This window comes from Leptonychotes weddellii, chromosome 2 (genome assembly GCF_054177405.1).
Source record: "Leptonychotes weddellii isolate Sample4059 chromosome 2, ASM5417740v2, whole genome shotgun sequence".
Lineage (NCBI taxonomy): Eukaryota > Metazoa > Chordata > Mammalia > Carnivora > Phocidae > Leptonychotes > Leptonychotes weddellii.
This window is the reverse complement of record NC_138370.1, coordinates 20,368,370-20,384,624: the sequence shown is the minus strand read 5'-3', so window position 1 is coordinate 20,384,624 and position 16,255 is coordinate 20,368,370. Positions and strand designations below refer to the sequence as shown.

The window sequence follows — 16,255 nt, the reverse complement described above, 5'->3', positions numbered from 1 at the left end:
AGCTGGATTCGAGAAGTAACATCAGCACATGGAAAAACTAAATTTTTCTCATTGTAATGATGATAACACACAAAAGTACTATTCATATGACTAAACCTTAGATTGTAGAGATGATTTTTCATTTTGCCCTAATGGAATCTATTCAATTCTAACTGTCCCATGATCCATATGTGTTCCATTCCCTCCCCCCCCTTTTTGGGGGGTTTTAGGAATTCTCCTCTGGACAACTTAATTAACTAGACTATTATAAAATAAACACAAACAAGATAGAAAAACACTTTTGCAAAATTGAAAAATTCTTTCAATACCATGCAGTCAGTGTTTAGTATTAAGGATCAGTGTATCTGGGTACAAGTTATGCTTATTTTTTTTTTTAAAGATTTTATTTATTTATTTGAGAGAGAGAGAATGAGAGACAGAGAGCACGAGAGGGAAGAGGGCAGAGGGAGAAGCAGACCCCCTGCCGAGCAGGGAGCCCGATGCGGGACTCGATCCCGGGACTCCAGGATCATGACCTGAGCCGAAGGCAGTCGCTTAACCAACTGAGCCACCCAGGCGCCCAAGTGCTTATTTTTGACAAAACAAAACTTCTAGGTTCAAAGTGAAAAGGCTGATGTGAGGAGGTCATTGTGGAGATCAAATAACCCATCCCAAATGAGACTGTCATGAATTAATGTGTAAATGCATTGGAAACAGATGTCAATATCTTCAAACACAAGAAATGAGAGAATTTTGAATTTATTTTAAATATAAAAGAAAATGACTATAAAAATATTTCTATTTTTCAAAGCCCAAGGTTAATGAATTACATATTTATTATTTCAAAATCCAGAATATGTGAATGGATGCCTCTATGCTTTACAATCATAGAATTCTAAGAAACATCTCATTATAATAATCACAGAATGATGTCCTTTTTAAAAACATTTTTTCCAGTTCTTTAGTGGCTCAGTTTTTCTTAAAAAAGCAATAAATTTTGCTTTATTTTTCTTTCTCATAAACAATGAGGATCTTAGTGAACAAAGACAAATATTTCTTTAAAAATCCATATACTTTAATGTTATTGCTTTTCTATGTCAGAGTAAAATTGCCACATTCAAAAGCATTACAATCAAAGACATTTTTCTAAGACCATTACATTTTGCACTTATTAATGGTAAACTGTACTAATTTAATTTTTTTTGATGTTTCAGAAGAGGCTGACTTAAACTTTCTTCAAAAATTCTGTGTGTCATTTTTTCCTTAACTATGCTGACTATTTTCTTTACTTATCATGTGACATTACGAAATACTATTAAATTCTAATTAGTTTTATATATTATCTTGAATTTTTTCCCCCAGACTTCAGTAAAAAGGAGTATTTGCAGTTCCTCTTTGTAAAAAAGACAATAATGCTTTATCCCTCTATTTTGTTTTAAATAGTGGGCAGCATTAGGAAAAATTACCAGTTGTGCTAAAAATAACCATCTGCTAATGATTTAAACAAAAATATAGTATATAACATAGTATATAATTTAAAAATATAGTAGGTAATACCCTGGTAAAACAAAATACAAATAGTACTAAAATTCTGTGTATGAATTGGGTTTTAAAAGATACTTTAAAATGGTGTGATTTGGACTCCAGAATCTATATTCTTGTTTTCAGTTTTAATGCCTGCCATTTAATACATCTCAAGCATAATGAGGTTAGCTTAATGATCATATGTATAAGATACGTGATTTCATTTAGATATAAAATTTGATTTACAAAAAAAAATTGATTTACACTGAAACTATTATGGGAAAACCCTAATGATTTTTCTTTTCTTTCTTGGATCATTTTTAATTTTATTGAAATTCTGTATAATTGAGACAAATGGTAATGGGTACTCTATTCCATAGCAGATTTAGTTTTCACATATCCATGAAGCATAGCCTAATTTATTGCAAAAAGGCTACTGTGGAATTCTCCACCAGGAAATAAACTTGAATGAAATAATTCCTGTCAATGTGCCTGAAGTATATTGTTTATAACAAAGGTGTTCTTATGCTCATCAGATCTCTTCGCTGGAAAACTGGCTGAATCATCAAATCTCAAATGAGCATTTCTTTATGGTAGGCTTGGAGAGTCTTTTGAGAATCTGATGCAGATATTGACAGTCTTCCCACGTGTAAATGCTGGTGTGCATATACAATTTAAAATACAACTTCAAGGGGTTCAGGCACCCTTTTAAATAAATCCATAAATTCCAGGTTAAGAATACTTTTTTAAATCTTGTGTGGCTAATTCGTCATAAATTAATATCATACTCCCAATCAGACTGTCTGTGACATCTTTAATAAATTACTCTCTATCAAAACAGTATTTCATGAGTTTTATATTTTTTATTTTGAAGCAGCCTACATGGAAGTCCTCCTTTTACAGAAGCAACAATTAAATTGATTATTGTTTTTCAAAGGTGTCCATTAACCTCTGTCCTCTACCTTATGAGCTTCCCTTTAGAAACCCTTTCTCAAGCCTTTTCAAACCTTACATCTCCTAACCCAGATACAGACATCACCACACCCCACACCTGGTAACAGTGAATAGATCTGCCTTTGTAGTTTCTGTGTTTTTCCTAAGAAATAGGCTTAAACAAAATTAATATAAAAATTTATACTGAATAATAATTTTATGACTATATAAAAACTTAATTACTAATTTGGTTTCATTAAAAATTGAACCATTTGGTTAAGAATTACTCAACACAGGTTTCTAGAAAATAACACCAGAGAATGTATGTCTGTATATACACATATATACATACACACAAATAAATGTATATATTTTCTGATATATATATAACACATATATATGTATAATTTAATACACATGTATATATATACTTACAAACACGTAAAAAATCTATGGTAGACAGATGATCTAGAAAATGATGTTAGAACAATATGACCTATGCTATGCTCTGACGAACCAGTTCTTTATTGTGCAATGAAACTGTGCTTGTGCACTCTGATAACTCAAATATCAGCGGCAATTTGCTTCCGACACAAAACCTCTCAGACCAATTTATGTTGATTCTGAAGCCAGGTGGTCGGCAGGTGAATCTCTGCATAAAGCAGTGTTTAGGAGCATGGAAGATCTGGGTGTCATCCTGGCCCCATCCTTTCCTAGCAATGAGGCCACAGGCAACTCAGATTAGCCATTATAAATACTAGTTTCCTCATCGATGAACTCTAGGAAATCATAGCATCTACCTAAAAGGCTGTTGTGAGGATTCAATGAACTATGCCCTACCAGTCCATAATATAATATCTGCCACATAGTGTGCACTCCATAAATGTTTGTCCTTTTTCTACTTGATACTATTATTACAGAGGAAAAATGCTTTTCTCCATAATTATTACCTGGATAAAACTTGCGGGTCTTTTTTTTTTTTTTTTTAAAGATTTTATTTATTTATTTGAGACAGAGAGAATGAGAGGGAGGAGGGTCAGAGGGAGAAGCAGACTCCCTGCCGAGCAGGGAGCCCGATGCGGGACTCGATCCCGGGACTCCAGGATCATGACCTGAGCCGAAGGCAGTCACCCAACCAACTGAGCCACCCAGGCGCCCCTTGCGGGTCTTTCTTAAAGTTCATATTCTTGTTGTCTCTGCTTTTACCATGGAGAGATATAGATTCATAGAAATACTATGAGTGACAATTTATGGTTCTCATATGCACAGTGCCCAAAATATAAATTGATACTTTCAAGAACAGTGTAGATTAGACCATATCTCATTGGCTGAAAAAAGGGAAAATAAGATCCTGGTTTTTAAAGACTTGAACTTAAATAACATTTATTAAAAATGACATGTCAAAATTCTCACCTAGTGCCATCATCACCCTCCTTTTCTCTACACCTCAAAACATTTATACCTTTTAGGGAGGACAATGCTTTGACAAGTATATGTCACACCAGAAAATTACTATTTTGCTTCTATCATGCAGAGGGGAGAAAAATAATAGATTGTATGTAAATGCCTCACTAAACTGACTATAGCATAATCAGTTGTGTTGGGGGTCATATTGAGAGATTGTTCTCTTCAACAATAGAATAGACCATGCAAGTTTTGGAACTGTCAGTAAAAGCAGTGGGCTATTATGTTGATTATAGTATTGGGAGTCTTTTTAAAAGTCATCTAGAAATGATCATGAACTGTAGTGAGGGCATACTCCTGAGCTCTATTTTTGTCACACCATGGCAGCCTTTAGGCAAGATTTATTTTCAACTTCTCTCTAAAGGAGTTGGCAGGGTCTGGCTGGGCATCATTCTGCCTGCCCTAAGCTCCCATCCCTCCACCAGTTGATCTTTTCCCTCATCTATCCCATTGCTATTTTGGTAGTAATGATGAAAAGATGAGGGGTGTATTCAATCTGTGAAATTAGACCTACTGTTGCCACCTTGAGCTAAAATAAGATGTATCTGTCTTTTTTATTCTGTAGCAATTACAATAACGAAGGTTAATAATTTCTGCTGTTTTTGATGTCTTCAATAAAAGGGTTATTTTCCAGTACATAATACATTCTGATGTGAATGCCAATATGTTTCAAAATTCCTTTAGATAGTTTAGGACATACTCAAAGCTGCTCTATCTAGCTGTGGTTCCAACATGCCCAAATGATTGAGGGTTTCATCACTGTTATTAGAATTCTATCACAAGGCAACTAAGGGAGTTTCTGGGACAAAGAGGGAAGAGGAATTTAGACTAAATTGAAACCATATCCTTGCATTGCTCTTTAATGATGCTCTCGGTTATTCTACAGAATGCTAGACTGTCCCTGTTCCTCCAGTTACTTATTCTACAAATGAAATACGTTGTATTCTTTATTTTCTAGGGCTTGGTTTCTCTCTTCATAAATGTATGATGAATAGTAATTTAATGAACACCTACACTTACAAGTATCTTCAGAAAAACAACAAAACCCCTGAGGTTTTAGTGTCCTGCTTTAAAATCTTTCATGTAACAACCCTATATTCATGAATACAGGAACAACTTAAGCAACTGATACCATGGCCAGAAGGATGTCAGCATATCATTCTAGAATGAGTCATAGCACTTTGTATAAAAGTAATATGACTAATCATGGGTTGTTTGTGAAAGTGTCTCTCAAGAAAGGCATTATGAGACTGTTTCAAAAGAAAAAATCATAGATTTTGGGAGAGAAATTGGTGATTTTTTGGACATGAAACACTAGATCTCTTTTTTCTAATGTGTTTTTTGGTAGGTACTGGGTATCCTACCTTTGGACTTCTTCATTTTTGTGTGAAATACATCACAGAAATCTACTTTAATGCTCACTCTTTGGCATGATATATACATAGTCTTCATGAAAAATCTGAAGATTACTCATTGGTCCTGTTCTAATAATACATATAAAAGAAATCTTATAGAAAAAATAGGCACGTAGAAACCCAGAGGTCTTACATACAAAAGGAAAGCCAAATATTTGTGATAGTTAGTCACCATTATAAATAGATTTCACAGCAGCAAATCAAATGTAACATTAAATAAGTCTGAAATAAAAGTAAACATTTTGTAAACATATGACATTATGGAGCAGAAGTTTAGTTCATTATGAGTGGATGTTAGAAGTAGGTGTTCTTAGAATTTAATGTTTCTGCTTAATATTAAATTTGGAATTTTAGTTACTGGTGAAAAGAATGGCTCTGTAGGATACTGGAGCTTTCTCACTTTTCACAAAGTAGCCAGACTGCCATTACACAAATAGATAATTTCCCAAGCTCCAAATTGACAGGGTAAATATCTGTTTACTCTCTGACAAAATAGGTAAAATTCTTCATTCTAATATTCCTACCCAGAAACAACTGAAAACATAGAACTGACCCATAAGACCAAAGAATTATTTTCAAACTGTAGTAAAAAGGAATTGTACTCAAAAGCATCAACACCAATAATAACACAAAATTAAATACACACACACATTAAAACAAACCTTCCCCCAAAACAAAAACTTGCTTTTCAAGCTATTTTAATTATTGGCCATTTTCTTTGAGAAATTTCCTAAAAGTCAGTTGTCTTTGACAGTGGGGTGTTTCTTTCTGGGTCCTTCTCATGGCCTGCTGGAGAATTTTACTAAATTATAGTTCAGTAGCTGGACAGAGTTTCATGTACAGTTCTCTAACTGCCTGTGGTATTGGTCAAGATGGGTTAAGCAGTTTTTGGTTGTCCTGAAGTGGAATATTGTGTTTGGAGGTGAAGTCCACTGCATAATGATTCCCAGTGCTCACTGACTAATGAGGGGTGGCATTACTACGAAGCTGTGACTGTGCGCCCAGGTAACAAGTCACACCTGAACAGCTGGGTAGAGAGTCACAGTTTTATACAAAGTTGACAACTTTTCAGTAAATATTTGTTTTAGGGGCATGGAAAAGTATGTTTCTGTTCAATAACTGATTTTAGTATTTCTTTTTTTAAAGATTTTATTTATTTGAGAGAGAGAGAAAGATCACCAGCTGGGGGCTGGGGGTGTGTGTGCAGAGGAAGAGGGAGAAGTAGGCTCCCTGCTGAACAAGGAGCCTGATGTGGGGCTGGATCCCAGGACCCTGAGATCATGACCTGAGCCAAAGCCAGACGCTTAACCAACTGAGCCACCCAGGTGCCCCAATTTTAGTATTTCTTAATTTTGCCTGTGGGGTGAATAGTTTGGTCAATTGATATGGCAAACATGAAGAATTTGAAAACAGACCCATCTTCAAGTATTTTAAAGGATTAAAGTCCCCCCAAAACTGATGGTTTTATGTTTCGCATTCTAAAACTTTATATATATATAGACATATCTCGGTGGAAATGCATTTATAAACATGAGCACATTTATAAACATGGGGGTACTGAAGAAAAGGGACAGAATTGCACACAAAGTTGTAAAAATTGTTACAAATTATAAGGTGATCAAACACTAAAATATGTATCTTTCAAGGGAGAAATAGCAGATACCAATGGTAATTACTCTAAAGTAAAAGATGAGCGTGGAATAAATATCAGAGAGAAAAGAGCTGCTCTTCAGGATAATAGCATGTGCTTTAAAAAGAGAATTTAAGCATAAATACCTTTAAAAAGTGAATTCACCTTCCTTTCTACTTTTTTCTTATAAGTCAGCCCCATACCTGTCCCAATGTTCAAAGAGCCAATGCTCCAATGGTTCCCAAACCTTCAGTTTAAAACCATTGAGAGGCTTTGACCTTTTACTTCAGTAAGAATGTGGTGAAGTGAGATCATTTTGTTCCATATTTAAATTTTGCATTTTAACCTTCTTTACCCATTATGAAAAAGAAGAGCACCAATTCATTGCAGCTGCCTGTTGACACACATTATTTTTGACCCTGTTTTTCATTGTACCCAACAACAGCATTATGTAGCAGATCACTGGTTCCTATTTCCAATTTTTTAGCTCTACCATATAGTATGATATTGCATTTCACTGTTTACTTACCTACCCCGCTTTGCTAGATTGTGAGCTCTTTAAAGATGGAAAATATGTTTTACTCCACTCCCACTCTTTCATCTAGCATAGTGCATTCAATAAATATTCTATTAAAAAATGCTCTAGATATTCTTGCAATTGAACATATCTACCATGTTAAATTCAGAGTATTCTCTTTTGAGTCTTATTTCAAACTTGCCTTTTATTTTAAAGTCAGGCAAACAAGCAATCCAAACTTGTTTCTCTGTGTTAAGCTAACATGGGCATTAAAAAAAATAATACGCCACTGTGATTTTCACTAAACTAGGAAAGGTTATTTTTGAGCTGCTGGGACTTCAGATATTTGAAGTAGTAATTACTTCCTCCATAAATGTTACCTTTTACAGTCAAATACTGCTTTCCTGTAGCCGTTCAACTTTTTACTTAAAGGAAAATGTCTTTTATTTACAATACACCCTGCTATATTATTACATGTGGTAATTCTCCTTTTATTTGTTTTGGTAGCACTGTAAAGTTGATGAAGCATCATAATAATAATGACGGTAGCTTACATTTACTCAGTATTTATTCTGTGCCAAGCATTTCACTAAGTACTTTACATGAACTATGTCATTTAATACCCACATAAAATTTATGATGTGTGTGAATTTATATATCTCTATCTCTCTATCTAGTCTTAGGCGATTTTCTGACTAGTAAGTGGTGTGGTCAGGATAATAATTCAGGGAGAACCATCTCTAGATTTTTTGCTCTTGGTTCTTTAAAGATCTGAGTGTACAACAACAAAATTTGATACTATATTTTGCATAATTCTAGAACCATGACCTGTTTTAGTGAAGTACTTGTGTTATCGGTTATAAAGCAAACAAACAACATATGTTGGATTGTACTTAATTAAATGCTATCAAGTCACTGAAACTAAGACTCAAGGAGTATTTCTTCTATATTGAATGGATGAGATATCAACTCTTACCTTATGATTATCAGCATTTCATGTTAAAAGACTGTTATCATTTATAACTTACCGTAGACTTGGGTTTGGTTCCAGAACTGGCCACTGGGCTGGAAGATGGTAGGTCGGTAGATTCAGAGTTAGAAGACAAATTTATTTGTGTCTGATTTACTGAAATGGTATCTGCTCCACCCTCAGATCCTGACTCCAGATCCTATTAAAAAAATGCATTGATATGAAAGGCATGTACATACTCTCTTCAGGCCTTTTTCCCCTGCTACCAGCATCTTTCCACCTCTTCCTACTCCCAACACACACTGACATGCTAAAGAGTTGCTGACAACTGACACTGACACGTCACCCATAACCATGCATTAGTTTGTAATAAAGAACTATAACTTTTCAGAGGGTCTGATTTTAAAGGGCAAATACTAGAGAAAGTGTTAATATACTTCTTTAGTAATTAAACAGCTTATTGAAAGTTAGAAGGGCAGTAGTGGGAGCTAGCTGGGCACTGCAGTAAGTCAGGAGGTAGAAGCCCATAGATACCCCTTACTCACTATATGATCTGAGTAACTCACTTAACACCCCTTATGCAAGAGGGAGATTGTGAGTGTCAAATGAAAAGACAGTTCTCATTTCTCCTCACCTCATTTTTGTCTGTGTTCTCATCTGACCTCCATGGTGATACCTACAATGGCTTGGATTCATTTAGTCTGTCTACCTAATAAATTATGAGCTATTTGAGTGCTAAGAATTATGCTTTGACATGTGTGATTCAATTCCCTCATTTGGAAATGGGTATAATAGAGTTCAGGTTCAAGATGGTGATGTAGGAAGATTCTGAAATCACCTCCTCCACAGATCATACCAAATTACACCTATTAATAGAACAAATCCTTGCGAAGAACTGAAAATTGACTGACTAGCTACTGAACAACTAAAGACAGAGAGAATGGCAAGAGAACAGCAATAAAGATGGATGGTAACAAAGGGAACTCCTGCTCCTAACACTGCAAATGGCAGTGGGGAGGGAGGGATAGCACTGAGGGACCAGGAACAGGCCCCTCTGTCTTTGGGCACAGAAAAAACAAAAAACAAAACAAAACAAAAACACAAAAAACAAAACATGGTTTAAAAGAGCAACTAGCACAGAAAACAGACAACAATAGAACTCTGCCAGGCTGCAGAGGAGCTGCAAGAAAGCTCTCCAGGTCTGAGGAACTGGAGAACAAGCCGGTTTATATTCCCATCCCACCTTAAAAGCCTAGACTGCAGCAGGATCCAGACACCATAATGGGAGTGCCCAGTTATCTCTGTGAGTTTGCAACTCCAGTGAGCCCAGGGTCTGCAAGCCCACACCAGCCCTAGTCAGCTGGGGCACAGAAAAGAGAAGGCAGAGTTTAAAAGGGCTGAGGAACTGTGAGGATGCTCTCTCCCCCTCCGCCTTAAAAGCCCAGGCTGGAGCAGGATTTGGCTGTCAAGAGGAGAAGTTTCAGACACCACAAATGGAGGGTCCTAATGGCATACCAGGAAGGTCCTGATGGGTCTAGCTGTCATAGGGAGTTTGTAGTCTCAGTGAGCCCAGGGTCCACCAGCCTACACCAGTCACCCTGTGACTGGGGCAGAGAAAACAGGCCAGCCATGGTTTTGTGTTTTGTTTTTTTAACTTTTAATTATTCTAATTTTTTTTTTTACATTTTAAAATTTGTCCTGTCTTGTTTTAATTTTATTCTTTTTGATTTTGTTCTTTCTTCTCTTTTTTCTTTTCTTCTTTTTTCCTTTTCTTTTTTCTTTTCTTCTTTTATTTCATTATTTTCTTTTGTCTTTTATATTATTTTTTTCTTTATTTAATTTTTTCTAATTAATTTTTTCTAATATTTAATTTTATTAGAAAATAACTAGCACATACAGCTAGCCAACAAAAGCACAGCGCAGAGTCTGCATAGGGGACACCATACACAAGACCACTCCTTCAACTTCAGGACAAGTAGCTGTTTCATCTAATCCATAGAAACAACAGGAAGTCAAGCAAAATGGGGAAACAGGAATATGCTCCAAAAGAAAGAACAAGAAAAAACCTCAGAAAAGAACTAAATGAAACAGATATAAGCAATCTGCCTGATAAAGAATTTAAAGTAATGATCATAATCATGCCCACTGGGCTAGAGAAAAGAATGGAAGAGCTCAGTGAGACCTTCAATAAAGAAACAGAAAATATTAAAAAGAACCAAGAAAAGTTGAAGAATACAATAACTGAAATAAAAAACACACTAGAGGGAATCAACAGTAGATGAGAGGATACAGAACAGATGAGTGATCTGAAGGAAAGGATAATGAAAAGCATACAAGCTTAAGATCAAAAAGAGAAAATAATTTTAAACCATGGGGATAGACTAAGAGATCTCTTGGACAACATCCTGTGAACAAATATTCATATTATAGTGATCCTTGAAAAAAAGAGAAAGGTGTAGAAAACAGATAGAAATAATAACTGAATACTTCCCTAACCTAGGAGGGAAATAGATACCTAAGTCCAAGAAAAACAGAGAGTTCCAAACAAGATGAACCCAAGGAGGTCCATGCCATGGCACATAATGATTGAAATGTCAAAGGTTAAAGATAAAGAGAGTATCTTAAAAACAAGAGAGAAACAAAGAGTTACTTACAAGGGAAAACCTGTAAGATTATCTGCTAATTTTCCAACAGAAACTTTGCAAGCCAGAAGAGAGTGATATATATGATATATTCAAAGTGCTGAAGGGGAAAAAAAAAAAACAACCTATAAATAAGAATACTCTATCTGGCAAGGTTATCATTCAGATTTGAAAGAGAGATAAAGAAATTCCCAGACAAACAAAATATAAAGGAATTTATCACCACTTTACTAGCCTTACAAGAAATGTGAAGGGAACTTCTTTAAGTGGAAAAGAAATGGCCATAATTAGACATAAGAAAAATATGTATAAAAAGATATAAAATATAACAACATATATTCTTTCTTTCCTTCCTTCCTTCCTTCCCTCTTCTTTCCTTCCTTCTTTCAATGTGTTTGAACTTAAATGACCATAAAATGAATATGGACTGCTATTAACTTAGGATGTTATATATGAACCTCATGAAAAATCACAAACCCAAAACCTATGGTAGATACACAAAAAATAGAGAAATAAAGCCAAACAAAACACTATAGATATCCATCGATTGCAAAGAAAGAGATCTAGAGAAGAAGAAAGGAACAAAGAACTACAAAAACAACCAGAAAACAAAATTTTAAAACAGCAATAAGAATATACCTATCAATAATTACTTTAAATTGAGCCCAGATGTCCATTGACAGAGGAATGGATAAAGCAGGTGTGGTATATATATACAATGGAATATTACTCAGCCATCAGAAAGGATGAAATCTTACCATTTACACTGACGTGGATAGAACTGGAGGTTATTATGCTGAATGAAATAAGTCAATCAGAGAAAGACAATTATCATATGGTTCACTCATATGTGGGATATAAGAAACAGTGCAGAGAATCCATAAGGAAAGGGAGGGAAAACTGAATGGGAAGAAATCAGAAAGGGAGACAAGCCATGAGAGACTCTTAACTATAGGAAACAAACTGAGGGTTGCTGGAGGGGAGGTGGCTGGGGGGATGGGGTAACTGGGTGATGGTCATTAAGGAGGGCATGTGATGTGATGAACACTGGGTGTTACATGCAACTGATAAATTACTGAACTCTACATCTGAAACTCATGATGTACTATATGTTGGATAATTGAATTTAAATAAATAAAAAATAATTACTTTAAATGTAAATGGCGCAAATGCTCTAATCAAAAGACACAGAGTGGCAGAACGGATAAAAAAAAACCAAGACCCATCTATATGGTGCCTACAAGAAACTCACCTCAGACCTAAAGACACATATAGTCTGAAAGTGAAAGGGAAGGAAAAGCATTCGCCATGCAAATGGAAGTGAAAAAAAAAAAAAAGGCAGGTTAGAAATACTTACATCAGACAAAACAGACTTTAAAACAAAGACTAATGAGACAAAGAAGGGCATAATATAATGATAAGTGGATCAATTTAACAAGAGGATATAACATTTGTAAATATCTATACACCCAATACTGGAGCACCTAAATACAAAAAACAAATATTGATGGACATAAAGAGAGAAATTGATGGTAATACAATAATACTAGGGAACTTTAACACTTCACTTACATCAATGGATGGATAGATCATCCAGATAAAATCAATAAGGAAACAATGTCTTTGAATGACACACTGGACCAGATGGACATAACAGATATATACAGAATATTCCACCCAGAAACAACAGAATACACATTCTTTTCAAGTGCACATGAAACATTCTCCAGAACACATCCACATACTAGGCCATAAAACAAGCCTCAATAAATTTAAGAAGACTGGTATCATACCATGCATCTTTTCTGACCACAGTGGAAAAAACACAAACATGTGGAGACTAAACAAGAGGATACTAAACAACAAACATATCAATGAAGCAATCAAAGAATAGAAAATTAAAAAAAATACATGGAGAGAAATGAAAATGAAAGTACAATGGTCCCAAATCTCTGTGACCAGGCCAAAACAGTTCCAAGAGGGAAGTATAAAGCAATACAGCCCTGCTTCAAGAAATAAGAAAAAAACAACAAATAAACAACCTAATCTTACACCTAAAGGAACTAGAATAAGAACAAAGCCCAAAGTGAATAGAAGAAAATAAATAATAAAGACCCAGAGCAGAAATAAATGACATAGAGACTAAAAAATAAATAAAATGATCAATGAAAACACGAGCTGGTTCTCTGAAAACAAAATCGACAAACCCTTAGCCACATTCATTAAGAAAAAAAGGGAAATGACCCAAATAAATAAAATCAGAGATAAGGAGGAGAAGTAACAACTGACATCACAGAAATACAAAGGAGTACAGGAGAATACTATGAAAAATTATATGCCAACAAACGAGACAATAGAAGAAGTGGATAAATTCCTAGAAACATACAATCTTCCAAAAATGAACCAGGAAGAAATAGAAAATTTAACAGACCTATTATAAGTAATGAAAATGAACTGGCAATAAAAAAAACTACCAAAAAATAAAAGTTCAGGAACAGATAGATTCACAAGTGAATTCTACCAGACATTTAAAGAAGAGTTAATATCTATTTTCCTCACACTATTCCAAAAAAAAAAAAAAAAAAATAGAAGAGGAAGGAAAGCTTCCCAATACATTTTACAAGGTGGGCATTACCCTGATACCAAAACCAAACAAAGACACCATAACAAAACAAAACAAAACAAACAAAAACCAAAAACAAATTATAGGGCAATATCCCTGATGAACATAGATGTAAAAATCCTCAACAAAATATTAGCAAACCACATACAACAACGAATTAAAAAGATCATTCACTATGATCAGGTGGGATTTATTCCTGGAATGCAAAGATGGTTCAATTTTTGCAATCAATCAACATTATACACTACATCAACAAACTGAAGGATAAAAATCTTATGATCGTCTCAATATATGCAGGAAAAGCATTTGACAAAATTCAACACTGATTCATGATAAAAACTCTCAACAAAATGGGATTAGAGGTAATATACCTCAATATAATAAAGGTCACATATGAAAAACCCACAGGTTACATCATCCTCAATGGGGAAAACTGAGTTTTTCCTCTAAGATCAGGAACAAGCCCAGGATGTCCTCTCTCAACACTTTTATTCAACATAGTACTAGGAGTCCTAGCCACAGCAATTAGACAAGAAAAATAAATGAGGCATTTATATTGGTAAAGAAGAAATTAAACTGTCACTATTTACAGATGACATGAGAGTATACATAGATAATCCTAAAGACTCCACCAAAAAACTACTAGAAGTATAAATAACTTCAATCAAGTGGCAGGATACAAGATTAATACCCAGTAATTGGTAGCATTTCTATACACTAACAATGAGGTAGCAGAAAGAGAAATTAAAAAACAAAACCATTTACAATTGCACCAAAAAGAATAAAATACCTAGGAATAAACTTAACCAAAGAGGAGAAAGATCTGTATTCTGAAAACTATAAAACACTGATGAAAGAAATTAAATGTGACACAAACAAATGGAAAGATATTCTGTACTTACGGATTGGAAGAATTAGTATTGTCAAAATGTGTATATTGCCCAAGCAACCTACACATTCAATGCTATCCCTATCAAAATACCAACAACATTCTTAATATAACTAGAACAAATAATACTAACATTTGTATGGAACCACAAAAGACTCCAAATAGTCAAAGCAATCCTGAGAAAGAACAAAACTGGAGGTATTACAACCCCAGATTACAAGTTATACTACAAAGCTGTAGTAATCAAAACAGTATGGTACTGGCACAAAATAGACACGTAGATCAATAGACTGAATAGAGAGCCCAGAAATAAAGCCACATTTAAATGGTTAACTAATCTATGACAAAGGAGGCAATAATACACAATGGAGAAAGGACAGTCTTTTCAATAAATGGTGCTGGGAAAACTGGACAGCTACGTGTAAAAGAATGAAACTGGACCACTTTTTAACACCATACACAAAAATAAACTCAAAATGGATTAAATACCTAAATGTGAGACCTGAAACCATAAAAATCCTAGAAAAGAACACAGGCAGTAATTTCTCTGACATCAGCCATAGCAACATTTTTCTAGCTATGTCTCCTAAGGCAAGGGAAACAAAAGCAAAAATAAACTATTGGGACTACATCAAAATAAAAAGCTTTGGCACAGAAAAGGAAACCATCAAGAAAACAAAAAGAGAACTGACTGAATGGGAGAAGATATTTGCAAATGATATATCTAATAATATCCAAAATATATAAAGAACTTATACAATTCAACACCAAAAAACCAAGCAACTTATTAAAAAAAATGAGCAGAGGACTTAAACAGGTATTATTTCAAAGACACACATATGGCCAATAGACACATGAAAAGATGCTAAACATCACTATTCATCAAGGAAATGTAAATCAAACCCACAGTGAGATATTACCCCAACCGGTTAGAATAACTAAAATCAAGAAGACAAGGAACAAAAAGGGTTGGCAAGCAAGTGGCGAAAAAGGAACCCTTGTGCACTGTTCATGGGAATGTAAACTGGTGCAACCGCCATGGAAAAGAATATGGAGGCTCCTTAAAGAATTAAAATAGATATATCATATTATGTAGTGATCCAGTAATTCCACTATTGGGTATTTATCCAGGGAAGATGAAAACACTAACTCTAAAAGATGTATTCATCCCTATGTTTATTGCAGCATTATTTAAATAGTCAAGACATGGAAGCAATCTAGGTGTCCGTCAGTAGATGAATGGATAAGGAAGATATGATATATACATATATATGGCCATAAAATATTTCATGGCCATAAAAAAGGATGAGATCATGCCATTTGAGTAACATGGATGGACTTAGAGGATATTTTGCTAAGTGAAATAAGTCAGACTGAGAAAGACAAATACGATATGATTCCACTCAAATGGAATCTAAAAAAGGTGAGTAAACAAAAAGAATTTCTGTATAAATACAGAGAACAAACTGATGGTTGCTAGAGGGAAAAGGGATGGGGAGTTGAGCAAAATGGGTAAAGGGGAGAGGGAGATACAGGCCTCCACTTATGGAATGAGTAAGTCATGGGAATAAGAAGCAGAGCATAAGGAATATAGTCATTGATAATGTAATAACAATGTAATGGGACAGATGGTATCTATGCTTGTGGTGAACATAATGTAATATATAAA

At 34.7% G+C, this 16,255-nt stretch overlaps 1 protein-coding gene across 7 annotated transcripts in view; it reads right to left on the bottom strand.

Moving 5' to 3' along the window:
* DLC1 (DLC1 Rho GTPase activating protein) overlaps positions 1-16,255 on the bottom strand; it is a 394,038-nt gene that overhangs the window by 266,890 nt on the left and 110,893 nt on the right. For all 7 annotated transcript variants that reach the window (XR_014141200.1, XM_081808282.1, XM_081808287.1 and 4 more), the window contains exon 4: positions 8,491-8,631. Coding sequence is in view for 6 of the 7 variants with exons in the window: in XM_081808282.1 (XP_081664408.1) it covers positions 8,491-8,631 (141 nt within the window). In the remaining variant the exon portion in view is untranslated. The remainder of the gene's footprint in view (positions 1-8,490; positions 8,632-16,255) is intronic.